The sequence below is a fragment of the Girardinichthys multiradiatus genome, chromosome 18 (assembly GCF_021462225.1).
Source record: "Girardinichthys multiradiatus isolate DD_20200921_A chromosome 18, DD_fGirMul_XY1, whole genome shotgun sequence".
Taxonomy (NCBI): domain Eukaryota; kingdom Metazoa; phylum Chordata; class Actinopteri; order Cyprinodontiformes; family Goodeidae; genus Girardinichthys; species Girardinichthys multiradiatus.
The window spans coordinates 23,722,031-23,744,373 of record NC_061810.1 but is presented as its reverse complement, the minus strand read 5'-3'; the positions used below and the strand labels follow the sequence as shown (position 1 = coordinate 23,744,373).

At 39.1% G+C, this 22,343-nt stretch overlaps 1 protein-coding gene across 6 annotated transcripts in view; it reads right to left on the bottom strand.

Moving 5' to 3' along the window:
* Positions 1-2,373: 2,373 nt before the first annotated feature.
* Positions 2,374-22,343, bottom strand: part of gria4a (glutamate receptor, ionotropic, AMPA 4a) — a 214,488-nt gene continuing 194,518 nt past the window's right edge. The window contains exons 16-18 of one of the 6 annotated variants that reach the window (XM_047390618.1): positions 20,525-20,639; positions 17,554-17,691; positions 2,374-4,073 (exon numbers count right to left, since the gene is read on the bottom strand). In XM_047390618.1, coding sequence (XP_047246574.1) covers positions 3,909-4,073; positions 17,554-17,691; positions 20,525-20,639 — 418 coding nt within the window. In that variant the 3' untranslated portion in view covers positions 2,374-3,908. Of the gene's footprint in view, positions 4,074-17,416; positions 17,692-20,524; positions 20,640-22,343 lie in introns of those variants that run through there. The other 5 variants (XM_047390620.1, XM_047390617.1, XM_047390619.1 and 2 more) reach the window with 5 other exon arrangements.

Genomic DNA, 22,343 nt, shown 5'->3' with positions numbered 1-22,343 from the left:
CATTCAAGTACACGTTTTGCTGTTGCCAAAAGCTTATAATATGTTAATGTAATATGTAATTGTCTGTCCCCAGGGCCAGCAGTTACAGTATGTAAGCCAAAACATTGTGCCATACATTATGCAACAATAAAAAAAAGAGAAAAACAGAACTGGTTGATGTAAAAAACCCTGTTTAATTTGAAATAACATTGGATTTCAATCTGCAGCGGACTCACACCTGGTGAGAAGAGACAAAACAAAATGGACCAAAGTTGATTTGAAATGTCCCAAAAATGTGACACACTTAAAACATCACACTGCATTGTCATCCTTACAGTCCAACCCCATGGTCTCTAGAAACCCGAATGTTTTACTCCTCCACAAATGGAAGGAGTGGTCGCCTAGTGGTTAGAACAGGAGGTTTGTGTTCCAGAGGGGCCAGGTTCGTACCCCACAGATTGCCACTCTGGGTCCCTGAGCAAGACCCTTAGCCCCAGAATGCTCTCCGGGCGCTGCACAATGGCAGCCCACTGCTCCCTATAAGGGATGGGTTAAATGCAGAGGACAAATTTTGTTGTAATGTGCAATGACCGATGATGATGATTATTAAATTGTCATGAATAATGTAATTTCTGCACATGAACAGAAAGACTTTAAGTGAGGGGTTTAAAAACTAAAAGAAAAAAACAATGATATTAATATTTCTTTTTGACTGATAACATTAAGCTGACCCTGTGAATGCAACTATGCATATGTGCACATTTCCGTGTGTCCGCGTGAATGCCAGTTGGACATTCAGAGTGAATCGGGACACATGAGAACTATAGCATCATAATATTCTCAAGTTATGAAAAAAACAGCCAAATAACAGAATATATGCCATGGCCGCTGACAATCAGTGATCAATGTTTTCTATCGCTCTCTATAGTCATATAGATATATATATATATTTATATATATTTATATGCATCATATATATATAGGTAAGTAGATTTATTAAAAAAGAGTTTTTACTTAATTACAAGTTGTGGCATTTTTCTTTTTATATTTATTATTGCAATGATTTGTTATCTAAGATGCTTTAAAAAAGACAGGTGAGCTCAGTTTTGCTACGCAGTTATTTACAACTGTTTTAAAAAGCAAGCTTTCTGGCATCTCTGCCCCAGCCACTGAAAAATCAGAGGGCATAGAATGACAACCCAAGTGTCCATTAGAGCTTTAGCTAAATTGTAAAATGTACCTGTAAGCCTTTAAATTCAATCAAGTGCACTCAGCATAGACCAGTGGTTCCCAACCTGATCATAGCCAGCAGAAACAATTGTTGGTCACTTCGTTGAGGGCAGACCTGCAAAGAAATGTTTCGATTTGCCTATGAGCAGCATGTACAGTGCTTTCATACCCCTTGAACCGTTTCACATTTTGTCACTTTCTCACCAAAAACCTCAATGCATTTTATTGGACTTTTATGTGATAATCCGACACAAAGTAGCACATAATTATGAAGCTGAAATTAAAGGATTGATTTTTCATTTTCTATTTTATTTTATTTTTAACAAATAAAACGCTTGAAAGTATGGACCACATTTTGTATTGAGCCTCTTCAGTCGGCTAAGTTTGAGTCTCAGGTAATCTAAGTACAATCTTGTGCACCCAATTACAGCATTAAAAGTCACATAATTAGGAAGTAAGGAGAAAATGGATTAGAGAATCAACCAAAAAGGCCATAATAACTTTGGAGAAGCTGTAGGGATCCATAGCTCAGGTGGGAGACTGTCCACACAAGACAACTGTTCATCACACACTCCACTATTCTGACCTTTGTGGAAGAGTGGCAAGAAAAAATATATTGTTAAAAAGAAGTCATAAGAAATCCTCTTTAAATGTTTCCACATACCATGTAGGAAGTACAACAAACATGTGGAAGAAGGTGCTCTGGTAAGACGAGACCCAAACTAGACCTTTTAGCCTAAATGCAAAACACAATTTCTGAAAGAAACACTGCACATGAACCATTATGGTGGTAGCATCATGATTTAAGGATGCTTTTTCAGGATTAAAAGGATAACTGGTCAGAGTTGATGGGATGACAAATTAGCTAAATACAGAACAATCCCGGAGGAAAGCATGTTAAATAAATAAGGCTTAAGACTGGAGTAGGGGTTCACCTTTCGACAGGACTAAGACCCAAAACATTTAACCAGAGATACAAAGGGTTGGTTCAGATAAAGACATAGCCAAGTGTTCAATTCAATTCAATTCAATTCAATTCAATTCAATTCAATTCAATTCAAAAATACTTTAATAATCCCAAAGGGAAATTAAATGTTGTTGTAGCTCATATTATGCAGCTTTCTTCAGAGCTGTAGATGCTGATGGTTGTGGGCAGGAAAGATCTCCTGTAGCGCTCTGTCTTACAGCAGATCTCAAGAAGCCTCTGACTGAAGACACTCTGTTGTTGAACAAGTCTCATGAAGAGGATGATCAGGGTTCTCCATAATGTTCTTCATTTTATGAAGAATACTTCTTTGTACTTTAGAATGGCCAGGTCATAATACTAACCTAAATCCAATTAGGAATCTGGGGCAAGAATCAAAACTGAATGAAGTTTAAACGGTTTTGTAAAGGAGAATAGTGTGCAGACATGCAAAGCTAGTAGAGAAGTAGTCCAAAAGACTTACAGCCTTATTTCCAGGTTTTTCTACAAATTATGACTCATGGTGGGCTGAATACAAAGGCACACCACACTTTTCAGATTTGTATTTGAAATAAAAAATGACAACATATGGAAAAGTTCAAAGGGAATGGATATTGGGTCTGGGTTCTAAATTGTCGCCACATAGCCTTCATCATTTGTTGTGCAAAGGTCTCTGATGTCCCAGTGGTTAGGTTGAGAAGCATTTTGAGCCATTTAAGATCTGCCCATGTGTTGTTTTCATCTTCAAATCTCAAAACTTTACCATTGCAACTTAACAAAAAGTAATAATCATCTTATTGTTGAGTGCTTCTAGCAATATAATGTTACTGCTGATGAAAAGACTTTACTAATTAATATATTTTTCTTTTACAAACTCCTTTGTATTCTGTAGTAAAGATCTGCCACATGTTTCGAGGTTATTTCAGTACTGCAGTGGTTGATTACCCAGCTGACTTAGAGCAAAAAATCATTCTGTATGTATGTTTAAAAAAGTTTTTTTTCATTCAGTATGAAGAGTCTGTGACAAAGGAGCAGGTTTGCACAGTCTGACCGTTCAAGCTTACAGTTTTCTGGTCTCCTAATGGTTATAATATCTGGCACGCAGTCTTTGTAGGCAAGTAAGGATGATAACCACAATGATGATCTTAAAAATACTGTTTGCAGGGAATACTAAGGACTTTGTCAGGGGGTGTGGCTTATTGTCCAATAAAGACAGAGCAGGAACGGAGTGGTTTTGGGTGTCTTGAAAAGATTCGATCATCATCTTTATCGGTACCATCATCACGGTCTGATTAGCTTTGTGGTTGTTTTCTCAGATAATTTTTTTTCAGTTATGAAAATCTGTGCTAGCTTTCATGTTGACTTAAAATGGTCACACAATTGTTCTTTCCAAAACATAAAACAAGAAACAAAATCTGAATGCTGTAGGGAAGTGTGGAGTCTTGGTTGTCCATCTTTCTTTTTCTGCACCGCTCACTCCACAGTTTTAGTTCATTCGTCTTCTGTAAAATGAACCAGTGGCAGCAGGAAGGTGAAATGGTTTCGCAGAGTTTGTTCTTGTGTATTCAAGTGTTAAAAATGTCTCTGTTTCTGAGTATTTTTATTCGGTTTTCTGTAGCTATAATGATGTGTGTATATATGATATATGCTGCAAGCATGTGTATGTTTGTGTGTGTTTTGATTTTAAAGTCTTCATGTTTGTGTGTGGTTAAGGCACGGCAGGTGTTTTTGGTTTTTAGGGCAGTCCGGAGGAGACCACTGCAAGGCCGAGGTGTCGATGGGAGGCGTGACCAGCATGCACGGCTTTGGGGCAGTCTGGAGTCAGGACGCGGCCGTTCTCCCCCACGCTTCCCGTGATGGACAGTCGGGCCTTATTCCGCATGGCTTCGGAGAATGACAGCTGTAAGAAGGGATCAAGAGGACATAGGAAGGAGGTGGAGACAGCAGAGATGATTTAAAAAAAACTCATCACAGAAACATGGGAACTGACTGATAAATGCAACCATTCACTAAAGACATAAAGATTTCTACTCACAAGCATGCCCAAAACACTTACACATGCATGTGCCTGTGCACACAACAAATAAATATACACTTGCTGGACTGCTATCACACAAAACAGAGTGATATATACATTGCATCCTCCACATTAATTTGCATCTCTGGATAAAATCTGTCAAAAGCCTTAAAAAATATATTCCCTGTCCAGCTATATTTGTTACAGTTCCCACCACCTAACCAATTCCTGAAGATCAACACACATCTGCCTTAACTGAATAGCATGTTCTTCTTTCTTTCCCATTGTTAAGATTGGCATATATTATATAATTTTGTTTAAAACAATTAGTTGTTTTATTTTTGTTTCTAAATAAATGTATTCAAAAGTTTAATCTTTCAAAGATTTTTAATGAGACATTATGCTACTGCATACAAGGAATTTCACGTTTTAGGGCTTTCACACATCTTTACCAGGGTTGCCAGTAAATCTGGAGGATTATATACTGTAATAGATTAAAACAAAGATATGATTATTGTTATTTTTGAAGTCAATTTTGAAGCAAAAGATAATGCGCAAAGCACATGGTTTCTTGTTTTTTTACGTTACAGAGCTCCTGAAATTGATTTTTTAAAATCAAATTGTAAAATTGGCATTAGACAAATGTTTGTTTTTACTTTCACAAATTTTGTATATAGTTTTTTATTACTCACACAGATATCAATAGATGCACTCTCAATGACAGTTGTTAGGTCCCAATAAAAAACAGTCTAATCTGCATTCTTCGTTACTTTGAGAAGTGGATTTGGTGAAAACATTCACCAAAAGTAAACTTTTACCAGATAAAGTACTAGGTAAAAGTAAAAGTACTTTTACTGGCTAATAATCCTTCCTTGCAATGGTAGTATGCATTAACAGAGATAGACACTTGGTTGTTTAGCCAGATATTCTTAATAATGTTGCAAAACTGCTGTATGGAGCTGCTTTTAGAGACAATGATCTCTACTACAACTAATGCTCAAAAACTCAACAGTAAAAAAAAAATCAACTTGTCTAAACAATGCAAAATGCATCTTCATGCAAACCAGTTAAACTTTTCTCCAGGTTTAAATGCCCGAAAAGAACTATATGCTGTTTAAATAACCTAATCCAACAAAGGAGTGAATGCAACCTAACCAACACATTCAGATCTCTGTGCTGTGTAATAATAATATAGCTTACAGTTTTCTTTTACAAAGAACAAAGCAGGCAACAATCAACACGTAGAACGTAGACAAGACTCAGGAGGTAGACATCTGCATTTGGGGATAACATGCATTTCTAAGTTGTGGTTTCTGTAGTCTGTGAGAATCAGGTGTGTATTTAAAAGGATAGAATTAGGAAGGTGAGGACCTTGGAAAGACAAAAGGAACATGTGAAGGAGTGTGAAGGATATTTTTTTTCCTTTTAAAGGATCAGATTTATAGAGAGGGATTGACTGACTATACTGCTAAGAGGCCTTTAACACTTCATGCAAACAGGTAACCAAGTGATGTTACTGCTGCAGGTGCTGTAAAACCTCACATTTCTGACAGCCATAACTCGTTGTTTACGGGCTTTTGTTTATGTATAATGTCTTGACTTAACCCCTGACTTAACTTCCTAAATTTATTTACAATTATGTAAACAAATATTGTTTCTGTTTTAGCTTTCAAGTAAATTACATAGATTGTTAATTTAAATATAGCATGTGAAATAGATATACACTACTGGTCAAAAGTTTTAGAAACACTTTCCCATTTTCTGTTTGTTTATGACATTGCCTGTAGATTCTCACTGAATGCATCAGAACTGTGAATGAATATAAACGAAATTATGTAGCAAACAAAAAATTGGGCGCAAAGGTAGAGCTGAGCTGGATAATGTCCCTGGGCTACTGATGTAGTGGCGGTGATGTGGTGTGTTTGTGTGGTTGCGGGGGGTGTGGTGGGGGATGCCGTCCCCGGGTGTTTGCCGCTGGCCGACGACTTCTTGCCGGGTGAGTTTGTCCCATCTTGGTGTGGGGTCAGGGGTTCCGTTGTGGGAGTAGTGCTCGGTGGTGTCTGCCCTGTTGCGCCTGTGGGTGGGGGCTGGCGTAGCGTTGTGCGGGGCCCTTGCCTTGCCGTCGCGACCCTCCATCAAATGTGGGGCCTATTTCCTCCCCGCCACACTACCTGCCAGTGGTTGGTGTCTCTGCCCACTGGTGTACTTGTGGTAATCAGTGTCTGGGGCTGGGTGCTTTGGTGGATGCCGGCTCACTCCCAGTGGCTGCTTGCCAGGGCCTGGACCCCTGGGTTCTGTCGGGCCTCAACTTGGGGAGTAATATGTCTCTGGGTCCATGGCTGGATCTGCCCTGGCGTAGACGGCTGCCGGCGGGGCCTGTGGGCTCAATGGGGTTTCAGCACTGTGGCTGCTGGGTGGTTCCCCTGGGACTCTCCCCTGCTCTTCTTTGGGGGGGCCACGGTAGATGGTTCTCCTGGGGTTCCTGTGCTCTGGGGGGCTTTGGATGTCTATGGCTCAGGATCTCCTCCGTATCTGTCCCAGGTTCAGGGGGACAGGTATGTGGCTCCTCACACTTACTATTGCATATTTGCATGGGGAAACCTTGTTAAACAAGCATGCTCACACTCAGACCCAGAGGTGTTTAGATTCAGGTGTTAACAGATACACAAATGTTCTATATTGAGCCGCATTTTACCACTAAATTTAATTTAATTCAATTCAATTCAGTTTATTTATATAGCGCCAATTCACAACACATGTCTCAAGGCACTTCACAAAAGTCAGGTACATACACTCCCAAGTAATTCTAACCATTGAACAGTGCAGTCAGATTCAGTTATTTATTCAAATTGGATAAAAAGTTTTTCTATCTAAGGAAACCCAGCAGATTGCATCAAGTCAGAGACTTGTAGCAGTCACTCCTCCTGGATGAGCATGTAGAGACAGTGGACAGTCACTGGCATTGACTTTGCAGCAATACGTCTTGCATTCATAAGTACCATGCACTTTTTGGTAAAAAAAGCTGTTAACATATTTCTTCAGGTCTAGAAGCAAGCAGGGTGTGTCAGAGTCTGTGTCTGTATGTGTGTATGTGCTGGTGTGTGTGTGTATGGTGTACTTGTTTTCATGGCTTCAGTGTTTCTCAGTTGGTGCTGGAGGTTCTCAGGTGCGCTGGATGACAAGTGTGACCTATCTACTGATTGTATGGAGGAGTACTTGAGTGGGAAGCTGCCAGCACTTCGATGCCAGAGTGTTTCCCTTAGTGGTAACAAGCTCAGCCTCTCCTGATTTTTGCTTCTTTTCATGTGCTCTTAGTAACTTTTGAATTTGTTCCCTCGCAGGTTTTTGCCTGAGGCTTTGTTTACTTTGCTGAGTCCTGACTTTGTTCCGGAGGTCCTCTGAACAATCTGGATAATCATCTACTGAGTATTGGATCAACCTTCTTGTGGATTTCTCTGCCTACCGTCTGTACCTTTTGGACACGGATCAAGCTGGCGTCTTCTCGCTTCCTTCAACCAACGCATAAGCGTACCCTGTTCCTCCCTCCTTCGCAAACACTGGCACCTGTGCTTCAACTGGTTTGCACCTAACCAGCAACTGAGAAGACAACTGGACAACCCCACTTCACAAGCTAAGACTCTGAATCCCTCTACCCCTGGTTGTTCAAGCAACAGCAATTTAGTAAGCCATTTCTCAGATAAAATCAGTTACTATATATTGTTCGTTTATTCACCAGTCCCTTCTCCTTTCTTCCCGTACAGTTGGAGTTTCCAGTTCTTGTGCCTTTATTACTTGGCAGACAATAAAACATGTAAAAATGTTACTTCTGAGTGTTTTCAGTATGTGGGTCAAAACTGTGTTGAAAATGACAGAACACTCTGGCCAACAAGACCCTGCAGAAACACTCCGAAGAACTCTTTCAGAACATACTAATCAAATTCATTCTCATGATTCCTCTCTCCGTTTTCTTGCAGAACAGCAGCGTCAGACAAACCAACAGTTAGAGCAGATTACCTCCAACAGAGATTACCTACAACAGACCCTAAATACCCAACCTGCCACGCAGGTAGATGGCGCTGCGGCATCTCCGGTAACTTCACAGCTTCTTCACTCTCGTGACGTCATTTCCCCTAACCCAGAAAAATTATCTGGAGAGGCGGGTAATTGTAGGGGATTTTTACTCCAATGTGCTTTAGTTTTCAACTGCTCTCCACGTTCCTTCCCGCATGATAATGTTAAGATTTTGTACATTATTGGTTTGTTGACCCGCAAGGTTTTGAAATGGGCCGAGGCCCGTTTTTCAGTTTCCACTAGTTTCGATTGTACCTTTGAATAATTTATTTCAGAGTTTAAGCAAACTTTTTCCCCCAAATTAGATAAGCCAGGTATAGGATGGCAACTGCGAGCATTAAAGCAACGCAATAGACCTCAGTGAGTTTTCGATAGAATTTCGCACTTTGGCCGCTGCATCTGGTTGGAACGAGAGTGCTTTAAAGTCTCCATTTTTTCACGCCCAAGACAAAGTTCTAAAAGATGAGTTGGCTCTGGTTGACGAACCCCCACATTGGATGAAGTAATTTCCTTGGCCACAAGAGTGGATAACAGAATAAGAGAAAGAAGGAGAACCAGAGCAGAAAGATCTGTTTATCGACCACAGTTGCAGCCTAGTTTTTCACGCAATGCTAAATCCCTTCAGCCCTTAGCTACCAGGTCAGAACCCATGCTGATTGGACACACTCGATTGACTCCAGAAGAGAGACAAAGACGCAGACAATCCAAGCAGTGCTTTTATTGTGGTTCTCCAGACCATTTTGTAGCTGGTTGTCCTGTTTGTCCCGGGCAGCCAAATGACAGGGTCCGCTAACCTTGAAGGGGGGGTTGGCGGACCATTCTTTAAATAGTAAAGCCCCTAGACTCAGCCTGCCAGCAACTCTTAGTTAATCAACAAACTTTGACTATGTATGCTTTGGTGGATTCCGGAAGTGAACTCAATTTAATTTATTCTGAATTAGTATGCAAGGCCAGAATTGAAGTGGAACCACTTTCTTCTCCACGATCTGTTTTAGCTCTTGATGGACAGCCTTTACAGCGAATTACTCACCAGACTAAGCCTCTTGACCTTTTGTTATTAGGAAACCATAGGGAAAAAATATCTTTTTTTGTATTTCCCGTATCACAGGGTGCGTTGATTTTAAGTTACCCCTGGTTGCGAAAACATAATCTCCATCTAGATTGGTCTGAGGGTCGTGTTGAATCCTGGTCCAATAGTTGCCATTTATCTTGCCTCCAGTCAGTGTTCACTCTAAGTTTTTCTGAACAGGGTAATGAGGAAGATGAGGTTATTGATTTAACTCAAGTACCTTCTGAATATTATGATCTTAAGAGTCTTTAGTAAAAGCAAGGCTTTGTCCTTACCACCTCACTGGCCTTATGACTGTGCTATCGACCTACTCCCCAGTGCCCCCCTACCCTCTAGCAGGCTACATAATATCTCTCGTCCCGAACAGAAGTCCATGGAGAATTATATTAGTGAGTCTTTGTCTGCAGGAATAATTCAGCCATCTTCTTCACCTCTTGGGGCCGGATTCTTTTTTGTAGGGAAGAAGTATGGGTCGTTAAGACCCTGCATTGACTATAGGGGCCTAAATCAGATCACTGTCAAGAATAGGTACCCTCTTCCACTACTTTCCTCAGCTTTTGAGCCGGTTAATGGTGCTACAGTATTTACCTAATAAGATCTGAGAAATGCTTGCCATCTTGTTAGGATCCGCCAGGGGGATGAGTGGAAGACGACCTTCAAGACTCCACTCGGCCACTTTGAATACCTGGTCCTGCCTTTTGGTCTCTGCAATGCTCCTGCCATTTTCCAGGTCCTTGTTAATGACGTGCTTAGAGATTTTCTGAACATTTTTGTTTTTGTGTATCTGGATGACATTTTGATTTATTCAAGGAACATTGAGGAGCATTGTCGCCATGTTCGCCAGGTACTTCAGCGTCTTCTGGAAAACCGTCTTTTTGTGAAAGGTGAAAAGTGTGAGTTCCACCAAACCTCTGTCTCTTTTTTTGGGCTACATTCTCGAGAGTGGACAGGTGCGATCTGACCCTGAGAAAATTAAGGCAGTCCTGGAGTGGCCTGTACCAGACACTTGTAAAGCATTGCAGAGGTTCCTTGGTTTTGCAAACTTTTACAGACGTTTTATAAAAGATTACAGTCTGACAGCTGCACCCCTTACGGCTTTAACCTCTTCTAAGGTTCCATTTTCCTGGTCACCTGAGGCCGAAGAAGCGTTTCAAGCACTAAAAAGGAAGTTCTCTCAGGCTCCCATCCTAATTCACCCTGACTCTTTGAAACAGTTTATTTTAGACGTCGACGCCTCTGATATTGGGGTTGGAGCAGTGTTGTCACAGAATTCTGAGGATGGGAGACTACATCCTTGTGCCTTCTTTTCACGAAGACTGAACAACGTAGAAAGAAATTATGATGTCAGTGATGGGGAGTTATTAGCCATTAAACTAGCTCTCAAAGAATGGCGCCATTGGCTTGAGGGAGCAGAACATCCAATTCAAGTCTGGACGGACCATAAAAACTTGGCTTATATACAGTCAGCTAAGAGATTGAACCCATGACAGTCCCGGTGGTCTTTGTTCTTTTAACATTTTGATCTATGCATTTCTTTCAGACCTAGACCCAAGAACACTAAACCTGATGCCCTTTCCAGACAGTTTGCTGCTGACGACTCAGTAAAGGAGCCAGCTTCCATTCCACCGCCCAGTTGGACGGTTGTGGCACTCAGGTGGGAGATGGAGGACATTATCCTCAGAGCTCAACAACAGGAACCCGACCCAGGAATAGGACCACCCAATCGCACCTATGTCCCGCTTAAGGTTCGTACCAGACTCATTGATTGGTTACACACTGCTAAGTTTTCTGCTCATCCTGGAGTCAGCAGAACAATAGCTCTCATACAGAGAAGGTTTTGGTGGCCTTCAGTTCATAAGGACGTTAAGGACTTTATTCAGGCCTGTGCCACGTGTGTCAGAAACAAAACCAGTAATCAACCACCCGCAGGTCTCCTCCAACCTCTTAGCATTCCTAGCCGTCCCTGGTGGCATATTGCTTTGGACTTTGTTACTGGTCTACCTCTATCCTCAGGTATGACTACCATTCTCACAATTGTTGACCGTTTCTCTAAAACGTGCCATCTCATCCCTCTCAGGAGACTTCCGTCAGCTCTGCTCCCAGCTAAGCTTCTCACCAAACATGTTTTTCGTTTGCATGGAATCCCACATAACATTCTGTCCGACCGAGGCCCGCAATTAATCTCTCAGGTCTGGAAGCAGTTCTGCTTAACTATGGAAGCTAAGGTTTCGTTAACCTCTGGCTATCACCCTCAATCCAGTGGACAAACTGAGACTCAACCAACAACTAGAATCCACTCTACGCTGTCTCATTTCTACTAACCCAACAGACTGGTGCTCCTACCTACCATGGGTTGAAAATGCGTTAAATTCTCATGTTTCCTCTGCTACAGGACGTTCTCCCTTCGAAGGATCCCTTGGTTACCAGCCGCCTTTGTTTTCTGCTAATGAGACAGACATCAGTTTCCTCGGTCCACCAACGCATAGCAAACAGCAAATCCATCTGGAATTCCACAATCCAAATCCTCCAACGAACCGCAGAACTGAACAAGCGCTTCGCTGATCGAAGACGCCGACCTGCCCCGGAATATCAGCCTGGCCAGAAGGTTTGGTTATCTGCACGTGATGTACCACTTAAGTCTATGTCCTGAAAACTCTCACCTCGTTTCATAGGACCTTATGAGATTGAGGCTGTGATCAGTCTCTCTGCGGTTCGCCTCAGTTTACCTACAAGCCTTCACATACACCCTATGTTCCATGTGTCCCAGATAAAACCTTTGATCTCTAGTGATTCTTAGGTCATATCAAGGCAATTTTAAATTAACTATTTTGTCACAATAAAAGAAAAAATCATCTTATGTTTGATTTAGTTGTGACATAAGATTTCTGTTTGGTTCAACATCAGACCCAATACTGATTTCATGGATTGGATATCAGGTTGAGTCCATTGATTTATCGATTGACCAACAATCCTGTAGGTCCTATTTTACTGTAGGTCATATTTTTGCTGATTGTAACTCAAAGGCAAACACTTTTCCCACTGAAATTAAAACATCAAAGTTCATATATGGGTACTTTGTCATGGAAGTGCTCTGTCAGTGAGCACTCTACCTTCTCAGCATGGCCTTCTTTGGAGATGTTTTTAAACATAGCGAGATAATACAAAATAGCTGTTTGGTATGTGTTTTGTGCACACCTATCAAGTGTTGAAAATTATGTTAAATTGTTACATTAATATTAACCAAGAGGAAAACTCAATTTATAGACCCTCTGTGCCAACAGAGGAGCAACAAGGACCTTCAGTAGCAAACGAAGGCTAACTAGGTCACAGAAAGTTTTTCAGTTTTATGTTTTGAGCTTTTAACCTCCATCTGCTTTGAAAAATATGGGATATGAAAAGGCTGCCTAGCCCTTTTTTAAGACTTTGAACCAACATAGGAATATTTACAATCTAGACAATGCATACAGAAACTCCAATTAGCAATAGTAACTATTCTAATTGATTTTGAAAACAGTTAAAAACTGTTTTAAAATTCATCATAAGTTAATCAGTTGTAAACTCTTATGTCGGTAACGTCCTCTGACTGTCATGCTCTGCCATTTTGGAGTGTATGTTTTGTTTACCTTTTTCCTTTATGTGTCTTTGTTGTTTACTTCTGTGGGTTTTTACCTTCTAGCTTCTTGTGTTCATTTTAGTTCATTTATTTATCTGTGTTCCCCAGGTTTTGTCATTTTGAATTGTTTTCTGAAGTTTCTGTCCTCATGTTTGTTTTTCTCCCTCAGCAGCCCAGTCTCGTTAGTGTAATCAGTCACCTTCCATCAGTTCCCCTGCAACCCGGTTCCACACCTGTTTAATGTTTTATCTGATTACTTGTCACCCATTTTCATTGGTTCTCACTCCTCTCTCCCTCAGTATATATGTTTGGTTATTTTCATTGTTCCTCGCTTGGTCCTCCTGTTTACTTCCATGCTGATTCCGGTTCCATGTCATTGTTTGAACCTTTGGAGACTGGTGTAAGTTTATCTATTTTGGTATTAAAGTCTAAAGATTCTTAAATCTGCTATGCTGCTGCCAAGCGTTTTTCTACACTCCGGTTCCGTTCAACCACACACTATGACACTGCCTATAAATTATTTCACAGCTGAAGGGCTTACATCGAGCTAAACCAGCATGCTACCAAGTAACTTTCTTCCTAGACAAACCATTTTAGTGATATTTTACACACAGGGCAGTTGGAGGTCCTTAACCCATCAGCAGGACCGGTATCTGCTCCTTTGTGCAAGGAGGAACAGGATGAGTACTGCCCAAGCCCTGCAAAGTGACCTCCAGCGGGCCACTGGTGTCGACTCTGACAAAACCATTAGAAACAGACTTCATGAAGGAGGCCAGAGGTTCCCAACGTCCTTTAGTGTGCTCACTGCCTGGCAACGTGGAGCTCAATTGACATTTGCCAGAGAACACCAGAATTGGCAGGTTCAGCACTGTTCTTTTCACAGATAAGAGCAGGTTCACTTTGAGCTCATGTCAAAGAGGTAAAAGGGTTTGGAGAGGAGGGTCTGCTGTAGGATGTATATCCAGCATTATTTTTTTTCCAATTGTTTTCAAAGTGTTCCTTTTAATATTTTGAATAGTTTATTTTTGATAGTGTTTTTTTATTGGTTGGTAAATGGAAGGCATGTAAGATTTATACATTAACTTTTTGATAACATTTTAGTTTTTGATCATGATTTCTCAAACAGTTTATTGGTAGATGATAGAATGCCTCTCTTAAAACGGGCAAATCTTGAACTTTATGGCCTTTGTTTAACTACGAATATTACTTTGTCCTGTACATAGTGTGTCAGTTTATTTCAGGGTGAAATACACCTTGTTATATGTCTGAAGGGTTTGTTATGCCAATAAAACTGGGTTCAGCATATCCTTTCTCCTACCCCCACAGTAATTGCTCGGTGCCATCAGTAAATATGAGTCATGGTTTTGCAACATCACTGAGTGGCTGTTGTATATGAAGTGTTTGCTCATGATTTATCCCTTTCTATTAATGCAAAGTAAGTAGGTGGGCTGTATTAAAGTTGCCAGGGCTGGAATAGGTGAAACAAGGGTGTTTAGACCATCTGCTGCAGGGCTGCACAACTCCAGTTTATGGATGAGACAGTGAATGTATAATGCATGACTGAAAAACACTGTCAGCTAATAGCAATCAGAGCTCTGATAGAGCTTGTTACATTCTCATTTATCTTTGGTATACTGAATTTAAAATGCAATATACTCTATCTCTGCCTCTTACATTCTGAAGGAAAATCTGTTGGGAAAATATATGATTATAACACCTAATTCAATCATAAAAGCTAATAAATATGTAGGTTGTCAAATAATAGTATGGATAAATTAAAAGCAAATAAAGTGTAGCTCTCCTATGTAGTTTTTTTTTTTTTTTACATTAAAGGAAATCACATATAAAACTTTAAACCCATAAAAACAATAGCTAATAAAAGTATAATTAATCTGCGATGGACTGGCAAACTGTCCAGGGTGTACCCCGCCTCTCGCCCATAGACTGCTGGAGATAGGCACTAGCTCCCCTGCGACCCACTATGGAATAAGTGGTAGAAAATGACTGACTGAGTATAATTAATACATAAATCATAATAAGCCATGCAATTGCTTTTCCAAAGCATATCACTTATTTTAAAGGCACCTTTTTTGACAGCAAAAAGTATACATATGCCTCTTTTAAAAACAGGAAGTGCAGAATGTAGCATAAATATATGATGACTTTATCTGGATCACAGTGTCTGATAGACTATGGTTGTGCATAAGAGATGGACGGAGAGCTTGATTAACAGTATCATTTTAATGGGAATATGTTTAATGGATGCTGACCGCTTACTGGCACACTGAAAAAGCATTGAGTGATGTGGGAAACTACAACGAGCTCCACTGAACTAAACAGGCTGGAACAGATAGCTCAAGCAGGGAATCAACTGCCAGACCACTGAGGTGACCACAGCTGTAGTTTGTGAGCATAAAGTTTAATAGCTAAGAAAATGCTTTCTATCAACGTGGTTTTTACTTTTTATGCATCCTCTGTACAAACTGTGTGCCACTTAATTGTAAATTAAGTGGCATTTATATTGATTTGCACTTTCACCATTTATCCTTCTACATGTTTAGCCATGTTTTGCCAGCAGCTAATATAGTTTGTGAGGTGTGACAGTGTCCCCGGAACAATGTATTGAAGGCTATATTAGGATACGTAAAATGTCACAAGACAAAAAACCCTAACTACACGGAGAAAAGTGACATCTGCATAACAATGCATAGTTCACTAATATAAAGGATTCTGGTGCTACAGTGGTTTGAAGGAACATGCTTGCAAATGCCAGTACACGCATAAGAATGCTGGTCAGAACTAGAGTAGAATTTATGTTTGTTTAAAACAAAAACTGTCAGCATTCAAAGTTTTTTTTCTCAGGCAATCATTTGTGTCTGTGGTGAATTACAGGCAGACTGGACTCATGACAGAACTATTTACAATCCTTCCATAGGGTATCGTTTTGTTAGGTCTTAGGTCTCCAATTCTCCATGTAAATCTTCACTTTACGAACTCATATTTGAGTTAAAGACGCATTCACTGATTGTTTATTTTTTGATAGACATTGTGTCGTGCATGGATGTATAAGTTCAGTGTTCTATACGCAACATCATTACAACTATTGCCAGCGTTCTTGGTTGCCCTTGTGCTTGCTTTATTTCTTTCAACCCTTTTAAACTGTTTCTTTAATTTGTTAATGGAAATCAGTGTAACTAGTTTGACAATAAGCCTCAATACAATTGACAAGTTGCAAAAATTATAGTATATAATCTTTAGGAGCTTTTATTTGATATATTATAGTATAAAAAATATCAAATCAGTTGTGCTGCAAAGGGGTTTCTCAAGCTGTCAAATGACAAGCCTTATCCTAAATTAATTGTCAGTGTTGGCTTTGTGTTTTTCTTTCCTCCACAGCAATGCCAAAAAGGATTACTTAAAGGTCAAGGTATTTTCAAAACAAACTCTCGGTAACCACAGAGGTTTAAATATCATGATAAATGTTTTCTTCATTAGATGCCAGTCACATTATGAGCTCATCCAAACATGGTCTAGTCAAAAACAAATCCATGATAATTGCTGTCCACACTGTGGCTAATTAATTTGTAGCTGAAAGCAGTCACAAATTTTAATGAGGAGAACCTTGCTAACAAGGTTATGCTCCCAGGTTGGTAAGATACCAAAATAAGGTCTAATTTTATGACTGCTCAACAAGGAAAAAATAATACTTTCAACTATTATTACATATTTACTTTTTCAAATATTTAATCCTTTTTGTTGCTTGAATTAAGAGATTAAGATAGAAATATAAAATACCAACACTTTAGTATTTAAAGTAGAAATCATCTACACTTGTCTTTGATGAGAACAAAATTATTCTGTAGTAATTTTAACTGTCATATCCTTCTCTATTGATTTAATACTACTTCTCTTTTGCACGAGTGAATATAAATCTATTTTATAATAAGTAATGAGTTATATTTTTAAAGAAAATGACAAGTAAATTAATATTTTTGGCTCTACAAAATGAATGTATGTGATCTATATCACTGGAGTTGTGCATCCCTGATTCATCCCAATAATTTTAGCAATTGACTAAAATAACAATGCAGGTGCTCAGTCGGTTCATTAGCCAAGAGCTTCACCATCACCATCATCCTCCTCATCATCACCATCATCCCCATCATTTGCAGCCAAAGACGATGGAACCAAGTTTTGAAAACACAAATCTAACTGCAGTCACAAAAGAAGCACATACCAAATTTAAAGCCAAAACAAATATTAAAAAAATTCCCCAAAATGTTCGGCTAATAATAAAAAACAAACAAATAAACAAAACAAAACTAACAAAAAACAGCCAAAACACAAAAAAGGTACATTGGTTCCACAATGCTTGACTACATCCTCATCACCACATCAAGAACGTGGCGTGACAGCCTCCACAAAACAAACTCTACAGCACTACCACCATGATCAACACCACCATTACCCCACCTATGTATGGGAGCCTCTAAATCCTACCCCTATATCTTGACCCCCTCGGAGCCGTACACGTTGTACCCCTCCCTATAAGTGGCTAGATTCTGGGTGCTGGGGGAGGGGCTGGGGCAGTGGGGGGGGCTAAGGTCCACCTTCATGCGCTTGGCTTCGGCCCGTGACTTGTAGCAGAACTCGACCAGAGCCACCAGCATGGCCAGGCCTAGGCCGCCAACGAGGATATAGAAGACTCCTGCCACGTTGGACAGGCTTAGAGCCTGGGACGACTTGTCCTGCAGGAAGGAGAAGCGAGGGAAGGAGGGAGGAGCCAGGGTGATGGTGTTGTTGAAGGTTCAATGTTGGAAATAGGGTGTTTGGAAAAAAAGATATGGAGGAGAAAGTAGTGAAAGAAGATGGAAAGTTGAAAAGGATGAAGAATGGAAAGACAGATTAAAGAAGAGCACAGGAAGAAGAAGAGTGAACAAAGTGATCAAAGTAGGGGTGAGACGTGGGAAAAACAGAGAGAATAAGGGAACAGTGCGTTAGACAATGGGAAATGGAGATAGCAAACAAATAATACATATTCTGTTAATCACAGTTTTTCAATGCTACTGAAAAAAAACATTACAGTGGTATTTGGACTGATCACATTATGACAAAATACTAGTTACAAGTTTCACTACTGCCACCACAACACTACGAAACACATTTAGAACATATATATGACATGAGTACAACTATAAAACTGTCACAGATTTCCTAATTGATTTGTAAGAATCCCATTATGTGTAGATCAGTGAAAATCCTTTGTTTTCATAGTAATAAACTACAAAGCTTCAGTTAACCTACTGAAAAATTTTGAGCACCTTATAGTGTGGTTAGATTGTGTAAGTGTTTTAAATACTAAGAAGTAAACAACATATGAGAATATTTTTAATGTGAGGAGATAGGCCAATTATAAACCCTCTGTAGCTATACTGATCAGGTATTATAATATTGGACTTCAATGCCATTTCTGTTTCATCAGTTTTTACTCGATATTAAAAATATTTTAGCTGTAGTTCGGTTTAAAGAGTTATTTTTGTATGTGCCTAAGAGGTCATTCTTTAAATGTATTAGGAATTACACATTTTATGTAAGCCCATTCATTCAGTTATAATCTGGATGTTTTCCATTTTATTCTAGATATGTGTTGCCTTTTCTGTTTATATTATGACAAATGTCAGACTTCTGTGCATGCAATTTGAATGCTGGCATTGGCTGCATTAGTAGCTATATCACAGTTATTTTACCTGCAGTGTATTGCAAAGGTGTTTATACATTTTTAACTCCCCACATTTGTCATGTTATAACCACAAACGTCAATGTATTTTATTAGGATAAATCAACACAAAGTAGTGAGGTGGAAGAATAATGCAGTTTTGATAAAAAAATTATAATTATTTGAAAGTGTGTTGCACATACTGTATGTATTCAGTCCCCATCAGCAAATACCTGGTAGAATCAACCTTTGCTACAATCACAGCTGCAAGTCCTTTGGGGATATTTCTTTAGCAGCCTTGCTCATTTAGAGACTAAAATGTTTGCCTATTGTTCTTTGCAAAGTAACTCAAACTGTCAGATTGGATGGAGAGCTTCTTTGTGCATTAATTTTCAGGTCTGGCCACAGACCTAAATCTTTAATTGGATTTAGGTCTAAACTTTTAATAGGTTGTTACTGTCCTATGATCTAAGCCATTCCATTGTAGCTCTGGCTGCATGTTAAGGGCTGCAGATCCTGCTGAAAAACTCCATCTAAGTCTGTTGAAGTCTCTAATTGCAACAGACTTGCAAGGACAATTTAGAATTGCTCCATCAATCTTTCCATAAACGTTGACAAGTGTTACTGCTGAAGAAAAGTATGCTCATAGTATTATTCTGCCAACCAAAATTGCTCCAACGTGGGGATGATACGTTCAGGGTGTTGTACAACTTTGTTGTACTGCCACTCATAATGTGTTAAAAGCAGACAAAAAAAACAGTTATGTTCTCATCTGACCAGAAGACTGACCGTTCATTTATTTGCTATGTCCTCTACATGATTTGTGGCAAATTAAAAAAAATTACTGTGGAGCGCTTGACTTGGACTGTTCTCCTGTTGACATATCCTCCAACCCAATCTCTGTAGCACCTCCTGAGCTCTCCTTGCCTGACCTGTAAGTTTAGATGGATACCCATATCTTGGTATTTTTGCAGTTGTGCTACACTCTTTCCATTTTCGGATGATAGGTTGAACAGTGCTCTTGTTTTATAACGGATCTGTTATCTCTGATCTGTTAGGTGGGTTCCTTGGTCTTTACACTGGGAATAAAATCACCAGAGATAAAGTCTCACTAATTGAGTAACTTCTGAATGCAACGGCATTGAATTTTATTAAAGAGTATCAGACTAAAGGGGCCTGAATACAAATGTACGTCACAATTGTCATTAAATTTTAGATGTATCATTTTTTGTTGATTTCACATATATAAGCTACTTTATATTGATTTATTGCAAAAACTCTGGATGAAACTGAGAAAATGTTAAGAACTTTATGGGGTATTTTTGGAACATACTGTAAGTAGAAACCTACATTGGCATTTAGCCTCATATTCTATCTGTTAAATTGCTGAGTAGTTTATCTTCCCAAAAGGAAAGGCTAAAATTAATGTAAAATTATTCCAGCCTGACAAAATTGAAAGAATAACAGCCAGGCAAAGTAACTATAAGACATCAGAGCTATTTCTAGGAGTGGATGTGTTTTAAGACATAGGAATAAACAGAAATTATGAAAGGTGGGAATCTTTGATACGACTAAAACTGTAATGAAGATGGGATTGCCACAGATTGCTACAGAAACTGGTATTTGCCATTATTCTGGTTTGGAGTTAGCCAGAACATTGATTTAATCTGGTAAAAAAACACACACTTTAGGAAATCACCAGATAGACCTTTACATTGTATGTCAAACATGCTGACAATTTATTTTGGGCTAATCAAGACAGTTTTGAAAAAGCTACTTCTAAGGCAGTAGTTGCAGTAATCTGAAGCTTATTCAAGATGGGTTTCAGGCTAAGGTTCTGCTGGCCACAGCAGCGTGAAACTGACCTTACTTCCAGAGTCCTTGGGTCCACACTCTCCCTTGTCATACCACCATTTGTTTTTCAGTTTGTCTAAGACGCCTGCTTCGCTCAGTTTCAAAACTGCAAGGTTTACCGGGGTTCTTTGCGTGTAAAAATAACATAAATAACATCATAGGTCATGTTATTTTATGTTATTATGATATTTCACATTTGCATTGCACATCTCAAGTAACATAGAAAACTTTGACTTACAGAAGTGACCTAGCATGGATCCCACTGAGTACATGTGTGTAAGCTCGTTTTAGGAGGGGCTGGGGGGGTTACGAGGAGCTAAGTCGAGCTACAGACATATGAGTGGGACCCACCTTTGTCACTCATGGTAACACATTCAATCTGCCCCTGCTGATGCCACAATGAACCAGAGGAAGATACTATCAAGACAGGATTATTAGCATCAGGCTAGCGCTATGCTGCTACTGAGAGAGAAAGTTCCAGTTTTCCAGCTTCAGGTATGAAACTTAGGACTTCATGAACTCAGGATTTAAATCCTTTTTTAATAGGATGTTTTTAATAAGTCACTGAAGTTCTTTGCATATATTTTTGTTGCATGTAATGTTAAAGTTGCCCATTTCCTGTCTGCGTACTGTGAAATAGTACCACAAAATAAAGAAAATACAATTTGTTTGCAGGTTAACTCCAAACATTTCTCCAGTTTTTTCCTGAACTGTGTCTCAGTTAATTCAGGCTTTGCCAAGAAAGCTTTCACATATTAAGCAAAATAATACAACATCTTTTGTTAATAGATTAGACTGGCACCCAACAGGTGCATTTCCAAATTTATTAATCTAAATTACTTTTGTGTGCCTTCATAATGTCCATTTAACTGGTGATGCACCATGTTCATAATTATTTAATAAACTAAACTAAATAGAAATATATTTAAGCGGTGTCACAGTGACATGTTGTTTTGGGGAGATGGGGAAAATGAAGGCATAGGAAAACCATTGGGTTACATGACATCAATCTTACACTGGGATACAATTACAGAAATTATGGCATGAAATGCATAAATTGGTTTCATTATATGCTACCAACAAGAAACCATGGTGAACGTTGTCCTCAGTATGAAGAATCAGTATTTAGCTTCAAATAGTTTAATACACAGCTTAGTTTGAATTATTACTGCTATAATTTTAAAAGGAGCTTTATAGAGTTGACTTCTTCAGCGACTGAGAAATCTGTAATTACAAGTTTCCAAATATTTTCTTACTTCATTATTTTTACTATCATCCCCATCAAACTAAATGTGAAATGATTTGCTTTTTCAATAAACAGAAAACTCATTGTGCTGCCTTCATCTTCAGCTGCAGAATAAATGAAGGAATATCCTAAAGGACAGAAAAAAATCGCCTGACAAAAGCATGTTTACGCCACAGTATCAGCATACAGTCTAACTTCTGGGAATTATATTGAAACTAGTCATGTTCAAATCTTCTTGCATTGCAACACATCTACAGCTAAGGAATGCACAAATGTTGAATTTGAAGTCCTCACATCATTCATTCATTTTTCTCTCTCCTATTCCCAGAGCTGCCATTAGGGTGGAAATATTCCTGTCTTCACAGTAATCACTCTCTTTTTTTGTACTTATATCCATTTTTCAGATCTTTTGTGATTACTTTCCACTGCTTCAGATTTTAGAAGATGTTAAGGAAGTCAATGGTTCAATTAAAAATGTTTAATGTTGGTTAAATGTAAAATATGTTTCCTGATGATTAATACATTACTTGTTGAATTCCTGCCTTTTGGGATTTTGTAAAACCAATTTATTCCTTCAAAAAAAG